The sequence below is a fragment of the Sarcophilus harrisii genome, chromosome 6 (genome assembly GCF_902635505.1).
Source record: "Sarcophilus harrisii chromosome 6, mSarHar1.11, whole genome shotgun sequence".
Taxonomy (NCBI): Eukaryota; Metazoa; Chordata; class Mammalia; order Dasyuromorphia; family Dasyuridae; genus Sarcophilus; species Sarcophilus harrisii.
In genome coordinates, this window is record NC_045431.1 from 2,416,955 (window position 1) to 2,439,861 (window position 22,907).

Consider the following 22,907-nt stretch of genomic DNA (forward strand, 5'->3'; position numbering starts at 1 on the left):
CGCCTCACGCCTCCGGGCGGACGGCACCGGGGGCTCCCAGAGGCTCAGACCCGACCGAATCCCCCCAGCATCCATGAGGCGCTTCTGGTCCAGGGCCCCTTTCAGGTGCCGGGGATACTCCCGTGCCCAGTGGGCAGTGACTGCCCCCCTGGACAAAGTCCCCCCTGCTCCTCCAAGCCTCGGGTGACCTTGACCTGACGGCCGCTGGTTAATCACCTGGCTCCCGCCCTTCCCCCGGGGTCTTTGGGCAGACTCAGCGCGGGGCAGAGAAAGGCCCCTCTCATGGCTGGCAGGAGGGGGGTCTCCGATGGCCTTAATGGCAACCTTCGTCATCGCGGAAGACACAGGCAAGGCCGAGTGCGGAGCGCGGGGAAGAGGAGCCTTTAACCCCGGGCAGGCGAGGTCTCTCTCCAACAGCCCGGCTGGTCCCATCCCCGAGCTTATTTTTAACATTTCTGAGCCTGCCCTAAAAGCAAAGGCTGTTCTTGGCGCACAGACAAGGGAAATGAATCCACAGGAGAAAATCAAAGTTTTGGAAGTTCGATTTGCTGTCAGGCTTCGCCCTCCTCCTAAACATAATGTCTGAGCATATAGTCCCTACTCCGTGGACCCTTGCAAGCAGCAGCTTTGGGCCTTCTCCTTCCCTTGGTTCCACCCTTGGCTATTGCAAGTCCAGCTAAGGACTAAATCATAGCTTCTCACTGAAACCAGTGCAACAACAGTGTCTGTTTTTCTTTTCTGTTTCACTAATATATGCAATGGGTGACATGGTTCATTATTAAGTATATCAATATTTAAGATTTTGCTTGCTGGTTATTTGCATTTTTAAAAACAAGGATTTACCAGACAAAGAATTTTTCCTAGCAGTTGGCTTGGTGTTTTGGTCATAGAGTGATGAGCGGAGGGGTAAGGGGGACTTGGACATAAGTGATTACATCAAATTGGGCTGCCCTGGGGACCCCTTCTCAGCTTGGCAACCAAGAGCGATTGTTTCACCAAGCTTTTTAGCTTCCCAGAGAAAGGAAGTCACACGGAACAGGGACCTCTGCTCCAGACGAGGAAAGCTCAACCATTTTCCCATGTCCCAGATCCACGCGTTCTGGAGCCTATGGCCTAGTTCTTCAAATAATGTTTTGAAATTCATAAAATATAAGAGGATTATCAAGGAAACCAATTATGGTGAAAGAGCCACAAAATATACACATTTTAAATAAGTTAATGGGCTCCAGGTTACAAATCTTTGCCCTAAATGACCCTCATAAACAAAGCTCATTATCTCCAAATGGGTCACTTTGCCTTTTGACTTTTCTCCACATCCCCCGTTAGTTTTGGATTTCTTTTCCCCAGGCCTCCAATCTATTCCTTCTCAATCTGACTATACACCGGACGTGTCAAAACTCGGGGCCCCAACGCTTCTGAAAGCGGCCTAAACCAGATTAAAATGTCATTGGGAAATAGTATTTAACAAAAATAACAAAAACTACCAAACACAGACTGCATTCCATGTAAAACAAAGTCGGCATGCGGCCCACAGGAAGCTTACCTACGTGTCAGTGGCCCGCGTTTCTCTCGTGTCCGAGCAATCTTGCTGTTCTACTCAAAACTCTTCAGGTGCTCCCTGATGTCCAAGGAATACAGTGCAAACTCCTGATTTATGACACTGAAAAGGCTTCTAAAATCTGGCTCCAGGCTTTACCGGTCTGGCCTTTCCCTTTCAGACACTGACAGTCCAGACCAACTGAGCTCATCTTTACTTCTAGTTCCCATCCTTCCTCCTGCCAATGTGACTCTGCTTGAGCCACCCTCCCTACCTGAAATGGACACCCCCTCCCCAAATACTCCGGTTGTGGGAGCCCCTCTCTCGAGACCCTGCTTAGAGTCCATCGTTTTCCCCACTCCACCAAAACTGAAAATGCTTTCCTCAAGTTTCTCCTACAACATCTCTCTCATCTTTCCTTTTTTCAGTTATTTGTGTACATGTCCTAACCCCACCATATGAGAATATAAAGTTCCTGGGCGCAGAGCCTCAGCTGGGTGTCACAATACACAAACAGCTAGAGCGATTCAGACACAGAAACACTAAATAATGAACTAAATAAATGTACATAAAATATACTAATAGGTCCTATCACATAGAAAGGTAATTTCCATTTATTAACTTACAATACATGAATTACAAATGCATATAAAGTCTTTTTTGTGCAAAATATTTAGGCTTTAAAAAAATATATATCTATATTAAAATGCTGAAAATGCAAGTCTTATTTTTTAAAAGTGTAAAAATAAAATTTTGGAAACAAGTTTTACCCTGACTGGGGAAAAATGCTCAGGAGTCAAGTGTGTAGCAACATATCGCCTCAAGGTTTTCAACAGCATGTAAACCCTCTGGCCTTTGTGCCTCGAGCCGTTACGTGCCAACACGTAAGGCAGTAAAAAGAAACCGGGATCTGTAGTCCGTGTTAAAAGTCTATGAAGGCCTGGGCGAGCTGTTCTCCGCCTCAAACCCTCAGCTTCATCTTCTGTCAAACGAGAGGGTGGGAGACGAAAGTCTCTCAGATTCTGCCCCATCTGACACTTGATCATGGATGGATCACTGCAGGGGGGAGAGGGGGAGGCAGAAGTGGGAAGGGGAGACTCTCAGCTGGGTTATATATAAAATGGAGCAAGGGTCTTCAAAGGTCCCTCGCAGAGACCTCGGCCTGGGACTGCCCCAAGGATCTGGGCCGAGGGTGAAGTGCTAACCCGCCTTTCTCGACTCCCAAGCATAGAGACGTTGGCCCTTCTCTTTTATGATGGTGAGCACAGGGCTGGCGCTCAACAATCCGCTTGTGATCTCAGACTGGCAAGTTCCAGGTCGAGGGAGCATCACCAATACAAGGCATTACTGATCTAACTCACTTTCATTTTGTAACGTCTTCATCGCCAACCCCCAGAGAGTCATGCTGGAAAAAAAGGGGCCTTCGGAGCCGCGGTTCGTGGCGGGCGACGGACGGCTGCTCAGGGCCTCGCCGCAGTGGCCGTCGAGAGCCACCACAGAGGAGCGCATCATGGCCACGCCATCGGCCGGCAGAGGCTCCTCCGGGAAAGCATAAGGCTGCGGCGGCGGCTCCTGAGTCCTGGGCAGCTTGGCAGCATCGAGGCCCAATTTCTCCTGGTCCGGCCCTTCATTCTGCTGAATCAAGGATCTCAACTTGCAGTAGGAACCTGAAGAACCGCTCCCAAATTCCCCTGAAGAGTTCCCTCCTGCGCCGACGGGGAGCTTCCCAGACGCTGGCCCCAAGGCCACCGGGCCGTCCTTGGGCAGAGGGACAGGGCTCGGGGACTTGTCCAGGGCCGAGGCGGGGCTGGCCTGTGCCTGTGGACCGGCGGCCGGGGGGCTCTCGGCAGTGGCCTTGCAGTGCATCTTCTTGTGGCGCCGCAGCACGGCGGAGCGGGAGAAGCACTTGCTGCACACTTCACATGCGTACGGCTTTTCTCCAGTGTGGGTGCGGACGTGCCTGCGGAGGTCGCCCGATTCCCCAAAGCATTTCCCTGCAATGGGGACAAAACAGAGGAAGACCAAATTCTTAGACGCAGCTGAGGCACGGGGGACATGACTCTCCTCACACAGGGCTCTGCGCTCACCCAGTACTCATGCCTCTCACTGACCCTGTAAGCGAAGCCGAGTTCAAGCGCCCTCCTCCCCTTTCACATGTGAGTGCCTCGTGGCTCATGCCATCCCCAGGCTCCTGGGTATCTTTAGGAGGCACAGGGGGGACACAGGGACACACAGGAGCACATGAACCGCTCCAGCCGGCCTCCAAGGCCCAATGCCTCCTGGAGTCATGAAGGTGACCTTGAGCTCTTCTAGGCCACGCCAATAGAGCATAAGCCCTGCCAGGCTCAGTCAGGCTGGAACGGTTGTGAGGATGGGGCTGCTGAGAGATGGGAGGGCTGGGAGGATGGGACTGCTGAGATGGGACAGCAGGAAGGATGGAACGCCTAAGAGACAGAATGGCTAGTGTCTGAGGACCAGCTCAGCTCAATTTGGAAGGGCTCCTCCTATTACCAGGAGATTCACTACTAGTTATATATTTTTTGGTCACAGTAACTAATGAAATGGTAGACTAAGTTGTGGAGGAGCTAAGCTCAGTGCCAGAAGCGTCTCTCTCCTCCTCCTCTACTGATTAAATCAATGTTTTTCTAAAAAATTAAAGTACATCTGAATCCATGGAAATAATGGGACCTACTGCTTGATTTAAACAGCTATGTGACACTGTAGCAGAATTGGGGCTCTGATATGTCCTGAAGTCAGAGTCAGCATGGGGAAAAATTAGGGTAAACATATAACTCAAGGACAAAAATCAAGGCTAATGCAATAATTCAGAGCTGTTGGAATTCATGGTGAAAAGTGCTCTCCACCATGTAGCGTAAACTGCAATGGGTCAAATATTATAAAACCTCCTTTATCTGCTCATTAGTCATTAGTCAATTAATCAATCTCATTAGTCAATCTCAATTCTCCAGAGCAGTCAAAAGAAAGAAAGAAAAAGAAAGCTCTTATGATGTCCCAAAACAGATTTCACATAAATTATGTTCTAAAACTTGCAAATTCATTCATTCAGTACATAGTCTTATTTAGGCAAGCTTGGATCCCCAACTTCTCAGCACGCATATGATTAGAAATGGCAAATGAGAAAGAAGTCACATGATCTTGTTGTTAGAGACAGGTGCACTGACAATTGGAAGAAGGGGCCCCAGAATGACGACAACCCCCTGCTCCCCAAAGCCACTCACTCGGGGGATGGTTTGCCTGGCACACCTTAATAGGCTCCGGGACACAATACTCATAAAGACACTCAGCTGTCAAGGTAAGGCTGTGTTTTGTTCAGCATCTTCTGCTGGAAAGATGGAGAGAATGGTCTGAAGGCCTGTGTCCAAGTCTTGTCTGACCTGTGTTGTTTGGATAATTTATCTCCCATCCCCCACACAGCTCCTGAAAGCTCTAAGACAACAGGAGCTGCAGCCCTGCACCGGGAGGGTTCTACATCAGACAAATGCTGAGAGTGCAGCTCCCCCCACCCCCTCCAAATTCTCTGCTTAAGGAAGCTGCAAAGAATTGATTATATCTTAGAACAAAATTCAAGAAGGGGCCAAAATAATGGCATTTAATAGGGATACCAGTTGACTGTTCAATATGAAGAAAAGACACATAAGCTCAATGAAGAGGTAACGGAGATCAAAACAAAATGTTCCCTCAGAAGTCATTATTGGGAAGCTTACTAGTGGCTTGGAACTTGATGATCAGAGAGATAAAAATGGAGTCTTCAAAGGAGAAAGAATAAATGGAATCAAGATGAGGTGGTTGGGGTACACCTTGATAGGGAGATAGGGCCTTTATTTCCAGAACAAAGCCAGCTGTGCAAGCCTCATCTTAGTAAACAGTGTAAGAATACTTCCTTGAAGAAAACGAAGGGTGTGGTTTTCAGGTTTCATTAAATGAGCAAATTTAAATGTTGATCATTTTTGACACTCTTAAAAAAGGAACTGAGAAAGGAAAGCAGAAGCAAACAGAACTAGAAAAGAGCAGGGAAGGAAGGGGGAGGGGGTGCTGCAATCCATCAGGAGCTCTGTCAGGGTCCCCAGCCCCAGCCTGTCCGAGGGGGGACAACTCTTCAAGAGGCCCTGCCTGCGACCTGGACCCAGCACCGTGCCGCTGAGAGGATCCAGTTCATTGGCTACAAGAAAGAAACTACATTGAGAAAATTCAAGCACTTCTCTCATGGTTGGGGAATTGGTATGAGAGCCAAACTCTCATTGGAGTTTGGCAATCTACGGCTCTTTAGCCGCTGATACCCAGGGCACTATGCCGCCCAATGGATGCTCTCAGCAAAGACACCATTTCCTTCTCCAGTGGCGCCTTGCTGGGCGCTCGGAGAGCGAGTCAGCCATCTAGCAAATGACCGAGGCCGGTCTTGAGCTCCAGTGTTCCGACGCTAGGCCCAATCCTCTCTCAGCCCAGGGCCTCCACAGGCTTGGCAAAAACGAAACGCTAGTGCATACACCAGAAGCTAATCTGTGTTATCCGAGTGCTAAAGGAAGGCAAATGGCTTCCGCTTAGTAAAACCTGACATTTGTGGGCAGTTCTCAGCTGCAGGATCTCCCTTAATCCTCACAACATCCAAAGTCTGGGAAAGGCGGTTCTGATCCTGATTTTCTCAGGATCAGAGGGAACTGAGGGAGGGAGGAACTGAGGGGGAGAAATCAAGGGACGTGACCGGCACCACAAAGTGAGCTGGCGTCTGGATGCAGAAGACGACAGGGCCCGTCAGAACGAGGTACTCACCGCACGCGGAGCAGCTGTACGGTCGCTCGCCGGTGTGCCGGATTCTGTGCTTGACCAGTTTGCGCTGCATGTTGAAAGACTTCCCACATTCATCACAGGTGAAGACTTTATCTGAGGTATGAGTCTTCTTGTGCTCCTTTAAATTGCTGAAGTTACTAAAGCCTAAAACAGATGCGACAGAGATGAGCTTTGGATGCTAATCAGCGATCTCCACGAGAGAACAGTGAACGTTCTGCTCTTACCTCGACCACAGATGTCACACAAATGGGGTTTTTCTCCCGAGTGAATAATAATGTGACGTTGGACATCCCCGGAGGCTGCGAATCTGTAATGGAATATGAAAATTCAATTAATGAGGTTTCAACATGACTATGAATCTTCCTAAGTGCATATCACTGAGGGAGAGGTCGGCCTGAATTCTTAATCAGAGTGTGATCGAGTGTATGAAGTTCATCTTTATCTAAAATTGGCTTTTATAAGAGAAATTAGGACTTGGCGTGGAGAGGCGTGGACAAGAGAGAGCTGCTTGAGAAAGCTTTCTGACCCCGCTTGATACACTACAAACCAAAGCATTCTGTTGTTGAGCATCATTATGCCACTAGCTTTATTCTTGAAAATATTTTTACAAATTATAATAATGATTAAATAAATTATTTCTCAAAAAACTTCAAAAATTTTACAGGTTAAAATGTGGTATAAAATAAGATATTCACAAATAAAATAGAACAGAGATGATCTGAAGGATGCAAACAAAGCAGATACTGCCAGGGAACCAGACTGTAAGGCAATGAGAGATCTTTTCTATCTAATTTATAAGATACAGAGCCAGGTGCTACATATTTATCATCATTGTGAGTATCATTCCTAAGAGAAAAAGAAAATAATTTTTTTCAAATAGAAAAGAAAGCCTTCCTGGGCTGGTCCCTCCTTTCTTCGGGACTCCTCCCCACATCTCTAAAACGAGGAGTCTGGATGAGCCGGCCCACCTCCAATCTTATGGTTCTGTGAATCAATTCTTACATCTAATCGTGTTCCCAGATGTGCTCCCTCTGGATTTCTGATGACAGCATGTGTGCACCCGGAATTAAATGATAGAGCCACCCAGTCACAAAGCCAGCGTGGGGCAGGGCTGAGCCTGAATCCGGCTCTCAGGCCAGCTCTTGGCCCACTGTGACCCACTGCCCCCCAGAAGCAGGAATACTACGGCTCATGCCAGACCAGCTTCAAAGCTCCTCAGGAGTCTTCATATGGTAGCCCTCTAAAGGAAGACCACATTTTAGCACTGTTTTTACCTACTCTTCCCTACAAACAACATCAAACACTGTGTTTCAGGGAAACCACGTAAGGACAGAAAATGGAAGAAGCTCATCTAAGGCTTTCAAGGAAATACAACATATGCTTAAAGGGAATACTGTGGTACAGACATAGAAATCACCCCAGTACCAACCTTTTCCCACAGATTTCACAGATGTAAGGCTTTTCACCAGAATGCCGACGTAAATGAGTCTGCAGATTACCTGCCTGCAAAGGAAACAACGCCAGGTTTTTAGAAAGCCCCCACGAATGCAGAAAGATACTTACAACTGATGATGAAAACCCCCAAATGCCCACCTCTAGCTGCCAGTCTACGCTCCTGCCCAAAGACGCGAGGCCGAGAAGGGCCTTGGCTGCGAGAACAAAAGAGCAGTAGAGACCCTACTTCTGCCCAGAGGTGGGGGCGCAGTCACTCCCCACAGTTCCAGGTGCTTAGCCGACATTTGGCAATTGAGTCCCTGGCCTAAAGTGTGAGCACCATGTGAGGCAATGACCAGGCAGCCAAGGGCTGACAGTGGACCATGAGCGCTCCAAGAGCTGGGGGGAGGGGGGGGGGGGGGGAAGGAGACAAGCCCTTAGAGGAAGGAAGGGACAGAGAAGGGAGCTTGGTCCTATCCAGCCAATGAAGCTGAGGCAGCAGAGAAAGCTGGCCTTGGGAGAACTTGGGAGGAGCGGCCGCCATTCCTACTCTATCACATGAGCATCACCATCAAGGATGGATTGGAGCAATTAGTGGGGCAACAGAGAAGCTCCCACGAGGTGGTGGGGGGGAACACAAGAGGGACAAAGAGCCCTGGGCTAATATAGAGGATTCGCTCTGAGATGGGCGGGGGTCACATGAAAGCAAGGGAGAAGGGGCGGGGGGGGGGGGCAGAGCATGAGCTGGGTGTGTGCAGTGTGACATGTCAGCTAAAAGACTCCTGAGCTTCCCTTGGGCACAAGAACTCCTGCATCAGACCTCACCAGGCTCATCCCACATAAAGGGGGAACAGCCAGGATGGAGAAGATAAATGCTGTCACCTAGTCTTGGGAGAAAGGAACTGAAATGGAGACCAGCGACTGCCAGCCTCAGGTCCGAAGGCCTGTCGATGCCAGAGTGGACTGAGAGGCACAAGGGTTGGAGGCAAAGTGCCAGCCAGAACCCCACGAGGAGAAACCCCAAGTGGAAGGGGCTCCTCGGGGACACAGTGGGACTGCCAGGTGTGCTGTAAAGAACAGGGAGGGCCTAAAGTGCCATGGCTCTTAGATCCCTTCCATCTGAGACAACATAGTTCAAGATTCCCAAGTGGTCATTTGAATTTTTTTTTTTTTATATTAGGATAATTTTCTAAAAGAAGCTGATTTAATTCTGACATATTTTTCCTTGATAAGTGCAGTTCCATTAAATAGGTTTATTATTTTCTATTAATTTACAAAATGGCACCCAACCATCCATGCTGCCATTTACATTTGTTCCCCAAACTAGAAATTTCACAAAGGCTTCAAGTTAGTGGAGACAATGATGTTCTTGTAAAAAAAAAAAAATCAATATCAAATCATAAAGAACACAATAAAAATAATACTGCAATGGTGTCAAGAGTAAAAAACCAAAAACCAAAAAAGAAACCCTCGCCTTTTTTTTTTTTTTTGCCTCCAACCATCATTTAAATGACTTCACAACTATCATAACTTAGCAAAGAAAGTCTTCTAGATGCATCACCTCTCCAAGTTAAAATTTATTTTAAAAACTACTATTCTAATTGTGGCAATATGTATAGAACTGCATGTGTCTAATAGATTGCTTGCCGTCTAGGGAAGGAGGTAGCAGAGAGGAAGAAAAATTTAGAACACAAGGTTTTGCAAGGGTGAATGTTGAAAGCTACCTTTGCATGTATCTTGAAAATAAAAAGCTGTTATTTAAAAAGAAAACTACTCTTCTGTTGCTCAGAAATCAACCGGAAAAACAGAATCCAGAAGTTCTAAGGCATAGGTAGTATTCCCAGAGGTGATTCCCAATAAGTGGACAGCAGACAATAGCCAGGAGCAAATATGAGGGGCTTTTTAGATGTAACGCGCATTAAAGATACACATACAATCCACACAAAATCTGTGAATGGAGATGTACACATTTTCTTAAATGCTTAAATACTATGTTTTTATATAAAACTCCATAAAATACTGTGTTTTGGGGTTTATTTTGGAGAGGGTAGAGATTCTGAACCCCTGATTCCACAGGTATAGAAAATTTCCTCCATCAGTAGAGACTGACGAACTTTTGAGACTTTAGACTTAAAGGACTGCCTGGAAGGAGGCAGTGATTGATTTAAGTTGTTGGCTCATCATCACACAAAGAAAGTAGATAATTTTTATAAATGTTTTCTGAAAAAATATACTTGGCCCACATAGAATGAATAGCACCACAAGGAATCTTTACAAAAATACATCACTTTTGTCTGAAAACAGACCACTTAATGAGTTTCTCTGACTAAGACGATGTGATATTCCTTTTGAAAGATCAATCTCTTTTATACTAAATTAAAGAAAAATTGAGCAATTACAAAAATCTATAAAACGCCATCTAGTCAACTATTATTTTATATTACCCTGCATTTTGAAAGCCAAAAATTATAATAGAAAATTATGAAATCTGCTATGGGTTTGGGGGATCTTTTGATTTTTTTAAATCTTCTTTTTCTTTCAAATAGATCATACAACAATTGATCAGATGGAGAAGGTAAATGCTGTCACCTAGTCTTGGGAGACTTTCCATTTAAAATTGCAACATGATAATATCAGAAAAGCTTTTTCCCCCTTAGCTGTTTAATATGGAAATGCATTATGAAATTTGCTTCATTTTTGAATTGTCCCTATAGCTACATCACATGCTAATTGTATTACTGTGTTCTTTCCTTAGTGCACAGATTTTACACTTTTGAGGGCTCCACGATTCTGAAATTTCTCAGTGTGGTCACAAGCCCTCTCGGACTTTGGAGTCCTCACAAGTGACTATGGCTAAAACCATTAGGAACCTGTGGCCCCCGAGCTGTTCCCAAAGAGCGCCAATGACATCCCTGCACTTCTCATTGAGACATTTCCAGCTTGGAGCATCTTGAGTTCTGTCTTTGCAGTTTTTGTGAAACCAGAGTCCCGTGAGCCACATTTGAGAGTTTAGTCAAAGTAAAAACCTTGTCGTCTTCAGAGCCGGAAGGGGCCTTTTACCGATGGTTCTTAGACTGGCTAAGTGTGCTATCGCCAGATGGGGCCCAGGCAGCGGAATAACTGGTGAACAAAAGTGCCCGACTGAGTGCCGGGTGGAGCCAGGGGTTCTGCCTGCTAAGTAAATGTGAGTCCTTAGTGGGTTTTGTGGAGGGAGCTGCACTCTAAGAAAGGGCTTCCTTCTACCTCTTACCGGGGCCTTTCTTCAGCCTGAGGCCTTTGCTATATCTTGCCCAGAAGAATACCAGACATTTAATTTTTGTGTCTGTATAGATCTCTACCACTATAGGCAATATAGGCAATTTTTTTTTTTTTGCTGAATTTCACTGGAGAGATATTGGAAGGAAGGTGGCCAGAGAGGGGGCCATCATGGTAACAGAGGATCAGAATAACAAGGGCCCAAATCGGGGTCACTAGAAGGCCTTCCACTAAGACACTGCTCGCTCCCAGCTTAGGAGGTGTCTGGGGGGGCTCGCCCACAGCACACCCTGGGGGTCAGCTGTGTCCTCTGGCTCTGGAGGCACTTCACCCACAGTGGGAAGGGTGGCACATTTTTCTTCCTTCAGGAGGCTATAAAGTCCTCAAGGGAAACGACTATGTCTTGTTTATCTTTTTATTTCCTGCCTAGCGAGACGATTTAGGAGCACTAAGGCAGAGCCTGCCTGGACAAGGAAGATTCCATGCTCCCTACTTCTCATCAAATGTGAGGAAAATAAAAGGTAGCAGGCTTGGGGCTATGAATGGGGAAAGAGGAGATGAGCAGGGCATCCTTGGGTCAGGATAGCCAGATGTCCTGCAGACAGATGGAAACGAGGGATGAAGAGGAGGCAAAGAGGGCCAGGCTTTCCCCCCATCACACCGGGCATCAGATTGTTCTGCTCCGTCCTTCCCTGTTCAATTCTCCAGCCATCATCCGCTCTTCCAGGTTCATCCTTTGTGTGCTGAGGCAGCCTTGCATCTTGGGTTCGAGCCAAGCTCCCTCAGAGTGCTTCCTTTTGCAACATCTCATTCTCCATCTTTCTCCCCCACACTCTGAAGAAATAGTTTATCAGACCAGGTTCTGTCGGAGTTTTCTCCAACTGGGTCATAAACTTCTTGAGGGTGAGAACGGGGGTCAGCGCTGTAACACCCCCAGCCCCTAACAAAACCCCTTCTACCTACAGGAGAGCAGGAAGTATTTTGCAAATGAAAACCAGATTTGGAAATGTGGTTGAAACTCTGGGGCTCCATTGGTTTCCAACAAAACACCAAGGAGAGGAAAAATGGGCAGGGGATGGAAGCAGGAGAACGTCTTGGAGGCCGGCTTAAATCAGCTGACAAGAGGGGCCTTGATCTCTTGGGACCATGGAAGGAAGAACCTAGATTAAATCTTTAATGTTCCTTCTGACTCTTAACTGATGATTCCGCAGTACGTTGAGAAGACAAGGAAGAAATCATAAAGGAGCCAAAAGCAGCACCGAGAAGTCTGAGAAGGGAGGAGGGGACAAGACTCAAATGTCAGGGAGATGTCAAAGAGGTTCAGCCTCTAGGCCCAAGAGCAGATACTTTTCAGCACCCTCCCCCCCCCCCCCCCCCCCCCCCCCAAAGTAGAGAGCGGCTGATACTTAGTAAGTGTGCATTAATCTGTCCTGAGAAAAGGTGGCTGGCTAAGTGAAGCCAAGAGAAGCTCTTAAGTGGAGGCCAGAGGGCTCTGGCAGTCATTTGGGGACCCGTGCTCATGCCGTGAGACTGAAAGAAATGGTTCTGGCTCTGGAGGGGGGAGGGGCAGGAAAGATAAGTCTGGCAAGCAGCTGGGGCCACCGCTGGGAGAGAACAGAGAGGCTGAGAAAGGAGACATCCCTGAACAGCCGGAGGCAAGAGAAAGTACAGGGGGAGTGGCAGGGGAGGGACCTGGGGACACCCAGCCCCCTCCACCAGCGAGGGTTTCCCCTTCCCCGATTCTCCAGCCTCGGCACAAACAGCTTTGAGGTGTTCCAGAACCCTCTGCCCTCCCCAGGCAGTCCCGCACTCCAGATGTGCTGGGAGCCCATGCTGGCCCAAGAAATCCCCAAAGAGAGGCTCCCAAAGTGTTCTGGGCAGCCTGCTCCCCGGGCACGCACTGGCACAAATCGCTCCCTCCAGCAGGATTCACCAGCCAAGCAGGGCTTTAACCAGCCAGCCAGCCGAGCAAGGGCCGTTCGCACCAAAAAGGGGCTGCGCATAGGGATCTCCGGAGTGCTGTGCAACCGGACCACGTCTGGTCCACAAGGAAGCCAGCCGCTGGGGAAGGCTCAGTCTATGGCCACTCCCAAATGCCATGCTCCTCTGGATGGGGGCCCCCTACGGAGCCACGGGGCAGCGCCACTGGGTAGCAGGGGCCTCCAGCCCGGGGCCAGGCTGCTTCCCAGAGACAACCCTAACTTGATTCTGGACTGGGCCTCATTGGAAGGGGTGGGGGGAAAGGAGTCAGGCAGGATTGAGCCTTAGGATTATAAAAGTTTATTCACCTGAGAAACAAATTTTCCTTCTTATCTCTCATAAGAGAAACAGAATTTTTTTTTTCCCTCTGAAATTATCTGTATCCTTGAAAACTAGAAACCCTTTGAGCAGGAACATACAAGAAAACTGCAAAGCCTTGTCTCCCAAACAGTGCACAGACAACTGTTTTATTTGTACTAAAAATAAGCAACACTCAGATTTCCAATAATTAGCTGTAAATAAAATTTTTCCCACCTGGGAGAAGTGTTTCCCACAAATGCTACATTCAAAAGGTTTCTCACCTAAAACAAAAACAGAACATGGAAAACTATTAGTAGTGACGTGTAATCAGTGACATCTTTGAAGAAGTAGCTCTTGTGTAATATTATTAAAAAGGGCTTTAAAATAAAATATTGCTCCTTAATCATTTATGTATATTCATAGTACCTCTCTCTGATTGGAAAAAATAATGACTTTTTTTTGGTAACTAGTTGTTTCCCTTTAAAAGAAATCTATCTGGTCCAAAATAGCCTTTTTATTTATTTAATTATTTTGCTAGACAATTGGGATTAAGTGACTTGCTCAGAGTCATACAGGAAGCAAGTGACAAGTGTCTGAGGCTGGATTTGAACTCAGGTCCTCTTACCTTGAAGGCCAGTGCTGTATCCACTGTGCTACTGAGCTGCCTTTTGCTAGAGCAAAATACTGACTTTAAATCATGCCATCTGGATATGTATGTAGGATAAATAACATCCTATTTCTCTTATTAAAGATTTCAAAATATATTGCTGAAGAAGAGATGGTACGTTTTCTATAATGTGCTCATCTGTAGAATTAAATTTTTTCCTTCCTGCTCTGATAAAAGTATAGTTTATTGATTTAGTAAAACCACAGTTGACCGTCCTAGGTTTATTTCAAAATAATGTTTTTATTTGTAGCTCTTACTGAGAGAATAGGTTGGCTTTGTGGATGATAGAAAATTTTTGATCCCTGGCTGGTTTCTATTCATTTTTAATTCTGAATTTAATTCAATGGACTTGCCTGGGATAATGTGATAATAGGTTCAAGGACAAATTAAAATTCTATTACCAGAAAAACAGTAAGAAAACTAGGGTCACATATGACCCAGTCTTATAAATGATTGAGGTCAATGACCGTTCTTAACAGAGTACCATATAGCTCAAGAGATTTATTTCCTTTTTGACAAGACTCTTTGCATTAATTTTGATCACACTGTTATTGCCATTCAAAAGATGTGCCTCCAAAGTAAAAATATAATTTTTAGCTGCCTCTGGAACTACAAAGAGAAGATTTTCAATGTCAAATGTACATGTGCAAATGCACAAGATGGGGAGAGGAGAGAGAGGGGGAGAAAGAGACAGAGAGAAAACAACACAACTCTGAAATTTTTTCTATAATTTAGAGGTACAAAAGTTTAAAAGTTCTTAGGACAGAATCGAGGGTCAGACATCTTTCCTTTTCTTAATGTTTAGGACAGAATAATTTCAACCTAGTAAACAGCAAAAGAACTAAATCAAGACTTGAGAAATCTAGGGGATAAGAGGAAGAAAAATATATCAAGTGTTAGTTATTTCCTGTATTGACCATAAATCACGGTTATTTCCATAATCATTGCCATAAAAACATCCTAAAAAACATAACACCTCAGAAGCCCATAATATGCTTCTTATATCTTTGTGAAATACTTCTTCTAAAGTAATCAATTTTTGTTATAGGAAGGCAAGATACAACTATTCCATAACACTTTATTTTTTAGAAGATCAGATCATTCTGAAAAACAGAGAGGGAAATGATATCAGTTGACCAATTCCAATCTGTATACATTAGTTCGTAATAATACTCATTTTAAAATTTAACAATTGGCCATTCGAGTCACCAAGTCATCACAAATGGTTTATCAGACTTGGCTTATCAGAAATCAAAAGGTCTCATTTTTTTCTGAATTGTAAATTATACAATTCAAAATCAGTGCAAGTTGCAGCTGAGAAATATTCAACTGAATAGGATTAAACTGAAAAAGTCCATCAGAAAATATGAAAACTTAATGACATAGAAGTGAATATTTCTTTAAAAAATCAAAGGTTTAAAAGCTAAAATGAAAGAAAAATCAAACATGATAAAAAGATGCCACCTCTTCCGTTCAGGATTTGGAGAATGATTTGTAGATCGTATGAGTTAAGAACTGTACCTGCAAGCTAAAAGTGAAATTGCTCCCTTGCGAGATGCAAAGAATCTCTGCAACCATAAGCCTCAGCGACTAAAAGAAAAATCTCTCACAAAACCATGAGCGAGGAAGACTACGTCAAAAGCGTTCATTCTTTCGCACTAAAGACACTGTACCTGTATGTGACCGTTTGTGAAGCTCCAAAGTGCTCGGATGTTTAAAAGGCTTTCCACACAGTTCACAAGTGTATTGTCGTTGCAACTGAAGACTTTGGGTCTGGTCCCTCAAGCTGATGGTGCCCTCAGTCCTTTCAATCTCGGCAATACAATCGAAATTCTGCGAACTAATGATTTCTTCCACGTCCTTTCCTTCAGCGTCCGGACCGCTGGCTTTCCCGACGGCGCTCCCACTCACGAGGGGCGAGTCTGCTGTTCCCTTTGCGAGGCTACGCACTGCTTTGGCTTCCGGTGACTCTTGGGCCACCTGCTGGGACTTCAGGAAGCTCAGTTTCTTGAGGTGGATCGCTTTTTTCAGTCTCCTCTGCTCAGCAGGCTGCAAGGACGTGCTGTCCGGCTCCGGGTCGGGGGCGGCTTCACTCAAAGTCTGGGCCAGGAAGTTGGAAGGCAGGTGCTCCGAAGACTCCAGGACACATTCGGAGGGACTCACGGCACAGTCGGGGTTTTCTACAGAGTTGAGGTCGGTGCCTGCACCGAACGTAAAGGGCTGTTCCATGACTCGCTCATGATTGGAACAAGAAGTTTGTTTATAGAACTGTTTGCTATAAAAGTTTCTAAGCTTGTAATAGTAACTGGACTGCTTCAACGGAAGCTCCGTACAGTTGCTTTCCACAACACCAGACGCTGTCTGCTTCGGTCCTTCCCCTGAGGAATGGTGGAGATGAACGGGCGCTGGTCCGTGGGAAGGCTGGCCGTCCCCGGCCCTCGGAGGCTGGCCACCGGAGCCACACTCGTGCAGCAGATGGGCAGGGTAGTCCTCACCCAGGACCCCGCCGCCCTCGACGGCCAGAGCCCCGTGCAGGGAGAACGCACTGTTACCGGGCAAGCTGGGGGGCGGCTCGGCAGCGGCGGCAGATTTTAAAAAGGCGTGGCACAGAGTCAGGACGTTCTGTACTTGTAAACACTGCGCTATGTCCAACATCGTCTGTATGTTGTCCGGGTTAAGATCTAGGTGAGAAGTGTACATGAAGTCCAGTATCTGCCCTATGCCTCCCACATTTTTAATATCCAAATGAAAAACATCATTCTTCTGGCCTGAAGAATTCTGAAATAAAGTCCTGATGAAAGAAAGTACATCTATTTACAGGGTAAAAGAACACAGCTACAACCTAACAATCTTTGCTCACAAATAATACTGAAATAAGTCCACATTAATAATTATCATTCTACAAACAGAAAAATTTAAAACTTGCTAGAATTTTTTTAAAATCCCAAATTTCTACTAACAACTTGGGCAAATTAATATAACTATCAAAAAGGATGGAGAAGCTGTATGAAGTCCACACCTGAAACTTAGCACTAGTTTTTTAAAATTCAAATTATAATGTGAATCCCTGACAAAAAGCATGGAATGATATAAAACAGTCTCGGAGCTAGGAAAACTTGGATTCAAGTTGGGCCCTCCACATCTTGGCTCAGCTTTAACCGCTAACTTCTTAGTACCCCAGGAATGCTCTAAGATTATAGTTTACAGAAGAATTGCTACTATAATCTTAGATTAGGGGACCTCCCTGGGCAGATGGTATCATAGGTTTGGACAAAAAAATATAGATGACAAATCAATAAATACAGAAAGGCTCAAAGATAATTTTTAAGGAAAGCAAAACCTGCTTAATATCTATATATCTAAAACTGTCTCATGTACTGTAAATTTCCATGACAGTACACATCAAAAAGTATACACATTTTTCCATATTTTGTTATCATACGGGCTTTCAAATTACCGTGAATTATTTTAATTATTTACAAAATATAGGGGCACTTCTGAATCTGTTTAGAACATCTACTGGAATGCCTTGAAAAGTATGCTTTCTTTAGGATATATGGGAAACAAAAGCTAAAATGTTTTTGTCAAGGACACAAGAAAATTGCTCTGACCTCTTCTTGAAATGACAGTATAACATAACAACACTAACAGATATTCAGTTATTTAATTTTTTAATTTCCAAAGAATGTGAATTGCTTCTAGATCACTGGAATTGTTAATTAGAATATAAAATGTTATCAAATATTTCACAATTATTTTTATTAATAATCAAGTGCTATTTTTATGATATCATCTTAATTGTTGAAAAACATTTTAGGCATTTATTAAAGTGAGAACTCACACCTAAGAAAAAGTATTTCAGTTTTAAAATTGCTTCTAGTATATGAATCTCAAAACACATACCTAAAATATTGACTGAATGAAGCTAAAACATTTTTATGTGCCTTAAAGCAGACTCCTTTGACCACGAGCATACAGTCACAAAGAAGGCCTTGAATCCGCTGCTCGTGGAGCTGCTGAAGGAGGTGGCAGCTGTGACTAGCAACAGGATCCATGCTAAATCATTTGAGATATCTAAAATAAAATTAGAATAAAAATAAGATTAATTCAGAGAATTAATTTTTTAAAATTCACTTAAAAGCTCAAAGAAACTTTTGAAAAGCACTAAAATAGAGACTTGTTTTAGTGAAGCCATCTCCCTTCCCAACAGGAGACCAAACATTTCTCTCATAGGAAGCTGAAAGAACAGCTTCTCATCGTATGCATTCTTGTGTCTCTCCCACTTGAGTATCTTCTTCTCTTCTTCCAAGCTGTTGCTGCTGCCTTAAGAGCGCACCTTCTTTTCCTCTACCTCTCAGAAGCCTCATCTTCCTTCAAAGCTCACTTGTGGCTCTCTCTGCATGAACTCCTCCCCAGTCCCCTTGTTGGTCATGCTCTCTCCCTCCTCAATTTTCCTCGGAACAGACTTATTTGTATGCCATGTTCCTCTTCTCACGGTACCCCCAGAACCTAAGACAACCCTTGCATAAAACAACAATTAGCATTTATTGCATTGGATTGACATCCAAGTAGAAATGAACTCAAGGTGACTGGAAATATGGGCTTAGTCTTATATAACCCAGCACCAGGGAGCGAACTTGGGAATCAGCAGATAGAAGTGAAGTCTTGGCCAAGGGTCATTGTGAAGTGTGAAGGGTATCCCTCGTTTGGCTGCTTGCTATCTAGTTACAAAGTACTGATGCTGCCCCTCCCTCCCCCGATTCCAAGAAGGCTTCTCAGTTCTCTTCTCAGCTCTCCTCAAGCCTCCCCTCCCAGGCCCCTAATAACCTGAAGCTCCCTAGTAGCTCCACAGGGCCATCCTCAGCTCTTTGCATTCTCCTTGAACTGCTCTGTACTAATAGGTCAAACCAGCTCCACTTTTTTCCATTTCCAGTCCTTCACGTTACTGCTAGATAATCTTTCTTATAGATATGGTCAATATTTGTTGAACTGAAATGACATCCAAATGATAATGACCTATGGACAGGAGAAATATAGGGCTTTCTTCTTTAGCCTATCAGTAACTGAGCTGCTTGAATCTAAATGGGGTGACTTCCCTACCATTTGTGATTTAAGTCATTATAAAAACTCTGAAAATCTATCCAATTTTACATCCACTTGTCCTCTTGCCAGCCTCATTTACACACATTCTTGGGATGATGTGGCTGAGCTGGATCTCACACCAAACTTTTAACTAGTTTTCTGAATGAATGGAAGAAGGATAAAGCTTTAATGTAGAGCTTCCTGTGTGCCAAGCTGGGGAAACAAATACAAATACAAGGAAGTAAGACAGTCCCTGTTTTGAAAGAACTCACATTCTAATTGAGGAAAGCAAGTCATAAAGGGAGCTGGACCGTGTAAAGTAGCACAGACTAGAATTACCTTCTCAGTACTATTTGTGCTCTCCTCTTCCACAAAGTTTATAAGTGTCTGTCTGTTAACGTTGTACTGTTTTGTTGCAATGTCTCTCTAAAACCAAGGGTATATAGGCTAAGATCATTTCTAAGATTCTTGACAGAATGACCACTGCTTTTTACTAAACTTTTACAGGAAATCATGACAATAAAGGTCAATGTCTTCAAAGTCCCACTCCCACTCATACTTTTTTGGCATCAAAAGTTCATTTGTATGAGTCAGATTAAAGCTATAGGAATTTTTACAATGTTTTCTCATCTTTATCCTTTCTTCCAATTCATGTTGATTTAAATCTTTGTCCTAACAAATCTGATAACACACAGGAAGCTAATTCTGAAAATTTTCCATCAAGAACCAAAAATTTCCTAACATAAAGTAAATTTCCACCTTTTGGCTGTAGCATTTATTCTCACCCTGCACAGTACCTTCTGATTCTTCACGTAGTCATGATATAGAAGTATACAGTTTCTGAATCCTATACAAGCTTCCCTCCCACTCCACCCCACTCATTTCTTAAACCTTAACCATACAGGAGATAATAAATGAGAAAATGTACCTCTCTCCCTTATTTTCAGAGCAAGAGACTCAGCTCAGTTAATGTGTCTATTGTTTTTAATCAAGCACGCTCTCTCTGTCTGTCTGTCTCTCTCATAATTCTTTGCTACAAGGAAAGGTTTTCTGCTTGTGAATTCTATAAAATGTGATGTCCCATTAGCTCATGAAATACTTTATTTTCCTTTTGGGAAGTTTTCATATCCATCAGCTGGTAGCTACTCTACTGATGATGCTCTGATGGGTAGCTTAGTTTTCACAATGAGACCAAGACAAAAAGTCTTTCCAGATCAGCAGAACTTTGGTTGGTTGGGCTGGCATACTTTTTTCAGTAATTCAGTGTAAGTTTCATACTGTGATCAGAGGAAGAATTTGTGGAGAAAGCCCAGTTAAAGTCGAATTCAAATGTCATCTCCATCAAGTGTTCCAGGATTCCGCATTGCTAATGACCAAGTAGAATATGTTCTTCGCCTCTCCAACCTACTGCAAATGTACAATCACTATTAGTAGTTATCTATGTTTAATCTCCCTACTACAACACAAGTTCCAAGAAGTTAAGAATCATGTCTTGTCAAAACTTTATAGATCCCCTAACTCCTTAGTTAGCAAATTTTAATAAGAACCAAGTAAACTACTTTTTAAGTGATGGTTGGCAAGTGTTCCAGAAAATATAGCCTAAAATCAGGAAGATAGGAATTGAAGGAATAAAATCAAATCTGCTGAGTTTCAACATTTAACTCTTTAAAATCTGGCTAAGCCTCAATTTCCTTACCTGTATAACTGGGAAAACAACATCTATAGGGTCTACTTTTCAGGGTTATAGTGAGGAGTAAATGAGATCATGAAAAACGCATTGTAAACCTTTGCCTAATCATGGCAGTGATGGTCCAGGGAAGCCCAGAGGGCTCTGAAAAACCTTCCAGACAATCTACAAATTCCAAATAAGTGTTCAAGCATAATCAATATCTACAGACATAACCCCCCCAAACAAAAACCCTTGGGGCAGATCCTCAATAATTCTGAGTAGTATCAAGAGACACCAAGAAGCAAAGTTTGAGATCCATCTCATGGAGACTGAGATTGAGACTCATCCATCTCACGTGCGCTGGAGAGGCCGGGAAGCCCGCGTCTGCACGCTGCCCGCAGGGACGGGGACAAGACCCCCTCCCCCCGGCCGCACCGGCCTCTCACTACCTCTGCAGCAGTTTCTTCCCTTGCAAGGTTAAGCGGCCTTAACGCCGAGCCCAAACGGCCCGGATCTCCGGGGATGCCGTCGGTGGTTTGTACCTTGGACTCTGGGGCCTGCGGGAGGCTCACCACACAGAGGGCCCAGCACCAGCCGCCCTGCAAGCCCCAAGCCCGGCACTGGCCGTTTCCATGACCTCCCCCCCCCCCGTGTCAATGCGAGTCCGGGGCCATCGGGGTGGGCGGCGGGCCCTTGTCCCGGAGCCGTCCGGCTATCGCACCCCTTGGCAGGGAGCTTCAGACCTTTCTTCCCTCCCTCGCCCCGGGGCAGTGAGGAGCTCTAACTAAGGAGTCAGGCTGCGAGGACTGCGGCCATGGGGCAGCCGGTGCCACAGCGGCTACAGCAGCCAAGGGGGAAGAGCCGAGTTCGAATCCAGCACCAGCTAGAAAACGGCCTGGCGATGGCCCCGCCCCCTCAGCGCTTGCCTCGGTTTCTTCAGCATCTCCCTCCCGGCGCAGAGGAGGTCAGGGGAGCGACCTCTGCAAGCCGCGCTCAGCACAAAGCCGGGCTCCCGCGGGGCTACAAGCGGCCGCTCCCTCGCAGAGGCGCACGTGCCCGCGCGCGTCTCCATCCCCTCGGGAACCGCCGCCTTGCCACCGTATCTGACCCGAACCCCCGAACATTCCCGCCTTTTCTGGCACAAGGACGGCGGGTGGGGGGTGGGACCAGCTGCTCACATCTCTTCTCAAAATCAAAACCCTTTTCTCTCTAACCCGCGGAAAGGCCCATGAAGTGTCACCGGGGAAAGGATCCGTCAGTCTGAGGGGACCCCAGCCCAGCTTCTCCCGGCGGGGCCCGAGGACGCTGGGACTGAGGCAGGGAGGCCGCGGGAAACGAGGACGGGGGTCCCGGCCAGGGTGACGTCATCCCGGCGGGGGTCTCCAAAGCGAGGCCGGCCCGCGCCGCCAAAACCTTCCTTCTACCCAGTGACGGAGGATTCCCAGAGAGGAAGTCCAGCCCCTCGACCCCTGCCTCCGTGACCCCCCACGTGCCCCTCGGCGGAACCAGGCGGGTTAGCCCCGTGCCCCCCCCCCCCCCGGCTCTGGGAGCGTGAAGCGCTTTTATTAACAGAAACAACTAGAATCTGACTGGGACACGGTGCCCCCGCCCCCACCCTCGGCACCTCCCTCTGCCCGAGCGCTCCCGCCCTCCCCTTTCAGCTGTCTCCGGGGGCACGGCACAGGCTACGCTCCTGGGAGTCCCGCGCGGAACCCCGCGGCGCCCCGACGTCTGGAGCAGTTAGTCTGTGAGCCCCAGGGGCCGGGCCTCGCCTCCCCGGGCCCGGAGGCGGCCTAGGCCCCGCCTCGCGCGTCCTCCATCGGCCCCGCCCACCAGCGTCTACGGTGGCCGCGAAGGACCCCGGCTGACCGCGGCGGCGGCTCGGGCGAGCCTGAGGACCGGGCCGGGCCGCTGAGCGACGCAGACCTCGTTTTCCACGGACCCTCGGCCGGCGCCTGAGGGGCCTCCTTACCCGTCCGAGCAGGCGCGCGCCCTCCTTTGCCTCCTCTCCGGGGCTCTTCCGGCTCCGCCGGTGGCCACTCGGCGCGGACCTTTGACAGCACCTTGTTGTCTCCGAGCACTTCCGTCAACGTCACTTCCCCGCGAAGCGGATGGGGCCGGAGAAGTGGCCGCGCGCGCATGCGCGTCCTCCCTCGCGTGCTCCCCGCCTCCCTCTC

The 22,907-nt window shown here is 46.4% G+C and overlaps 1 protein-coding gene across 3 annotated transcripts; it reads right to left on the reverse strand.

The window, feature by feature from the left end:
• Positions 1-1,651: 1,651 nt before the first annotated feature.
• Positions 1,652-22,786, reverse strand: ZBTB49 (zinc finger and BTB domain containing 49). 3 transcript variants are annotated; one of them, XM_003773383.4, is made up of 8 exons: positions 22,703-22,786; positions 17,883-18,053; positions 15,653-16,770; positions 13,547-13,593; positions 7,773-7,846; positions 6,568-6,650; positions 6,326-6,487; positions 1,654-3,531 (listed from the first exon to the last, which is right to left on the reverse strand). In XM_003773383.4, the coding sequence occupies exons 2-8, from the start codon at positions 18,032-18,034 to the stop codon at positions 2,882-2,884; spliced, it is 2,286 nt and encodes a 761-aa protein (XP_003773431.1). In that variant the 5' UTR covers positions 18,035-18,053; positions 22,703-22,786; the 3' UTR covers positions 1,654-2,881. The 3 variants fall into 3 exon arrangements, with proteins under 3 accessions (XP_023361874.1, XP_003773431.1, XP_031799223.1); XM_023506106.2 differs by lacking the exon at positions 22,703-22,786 and having other exon boundaries at positions 1,652-3,531; positions 15,653-16,660; positions 17,883-17,972; XM_031943363.1 differs by lacking the exon at positions 22,703-22,786 and having other exon boundaries at positions 17,883-22,245.
• Positions 22,787-22,907: the final 121 nt, after the last annotated feature.

Excerpts from the sequence above, each read along its gene's own strand:
- ZBTB49 (XM_003773383.4), bottom strand. The coding sequence starts at position 18,034 with ATGGATCCTGTTGCTAGTCACAGCTGCCACCTCCTTCAGCAGCTCCAC. Across the intron at positions 6,488-6,567 it reads GTGTGACATCTGTGGTCGAG|GCTTTAGTAACTTCAGCAAT; the intron begins GTAAGAGCAGAA and ends CATCTGTTTTAG. Across the intron at positions 3,532-6,325 it reads GTACAGCTGCTCCGCGTGCG|GGAAATGCTTTGGGGAATCG; the intron begins GTGAGTACCTCG and ends TCCCCATTGCAG.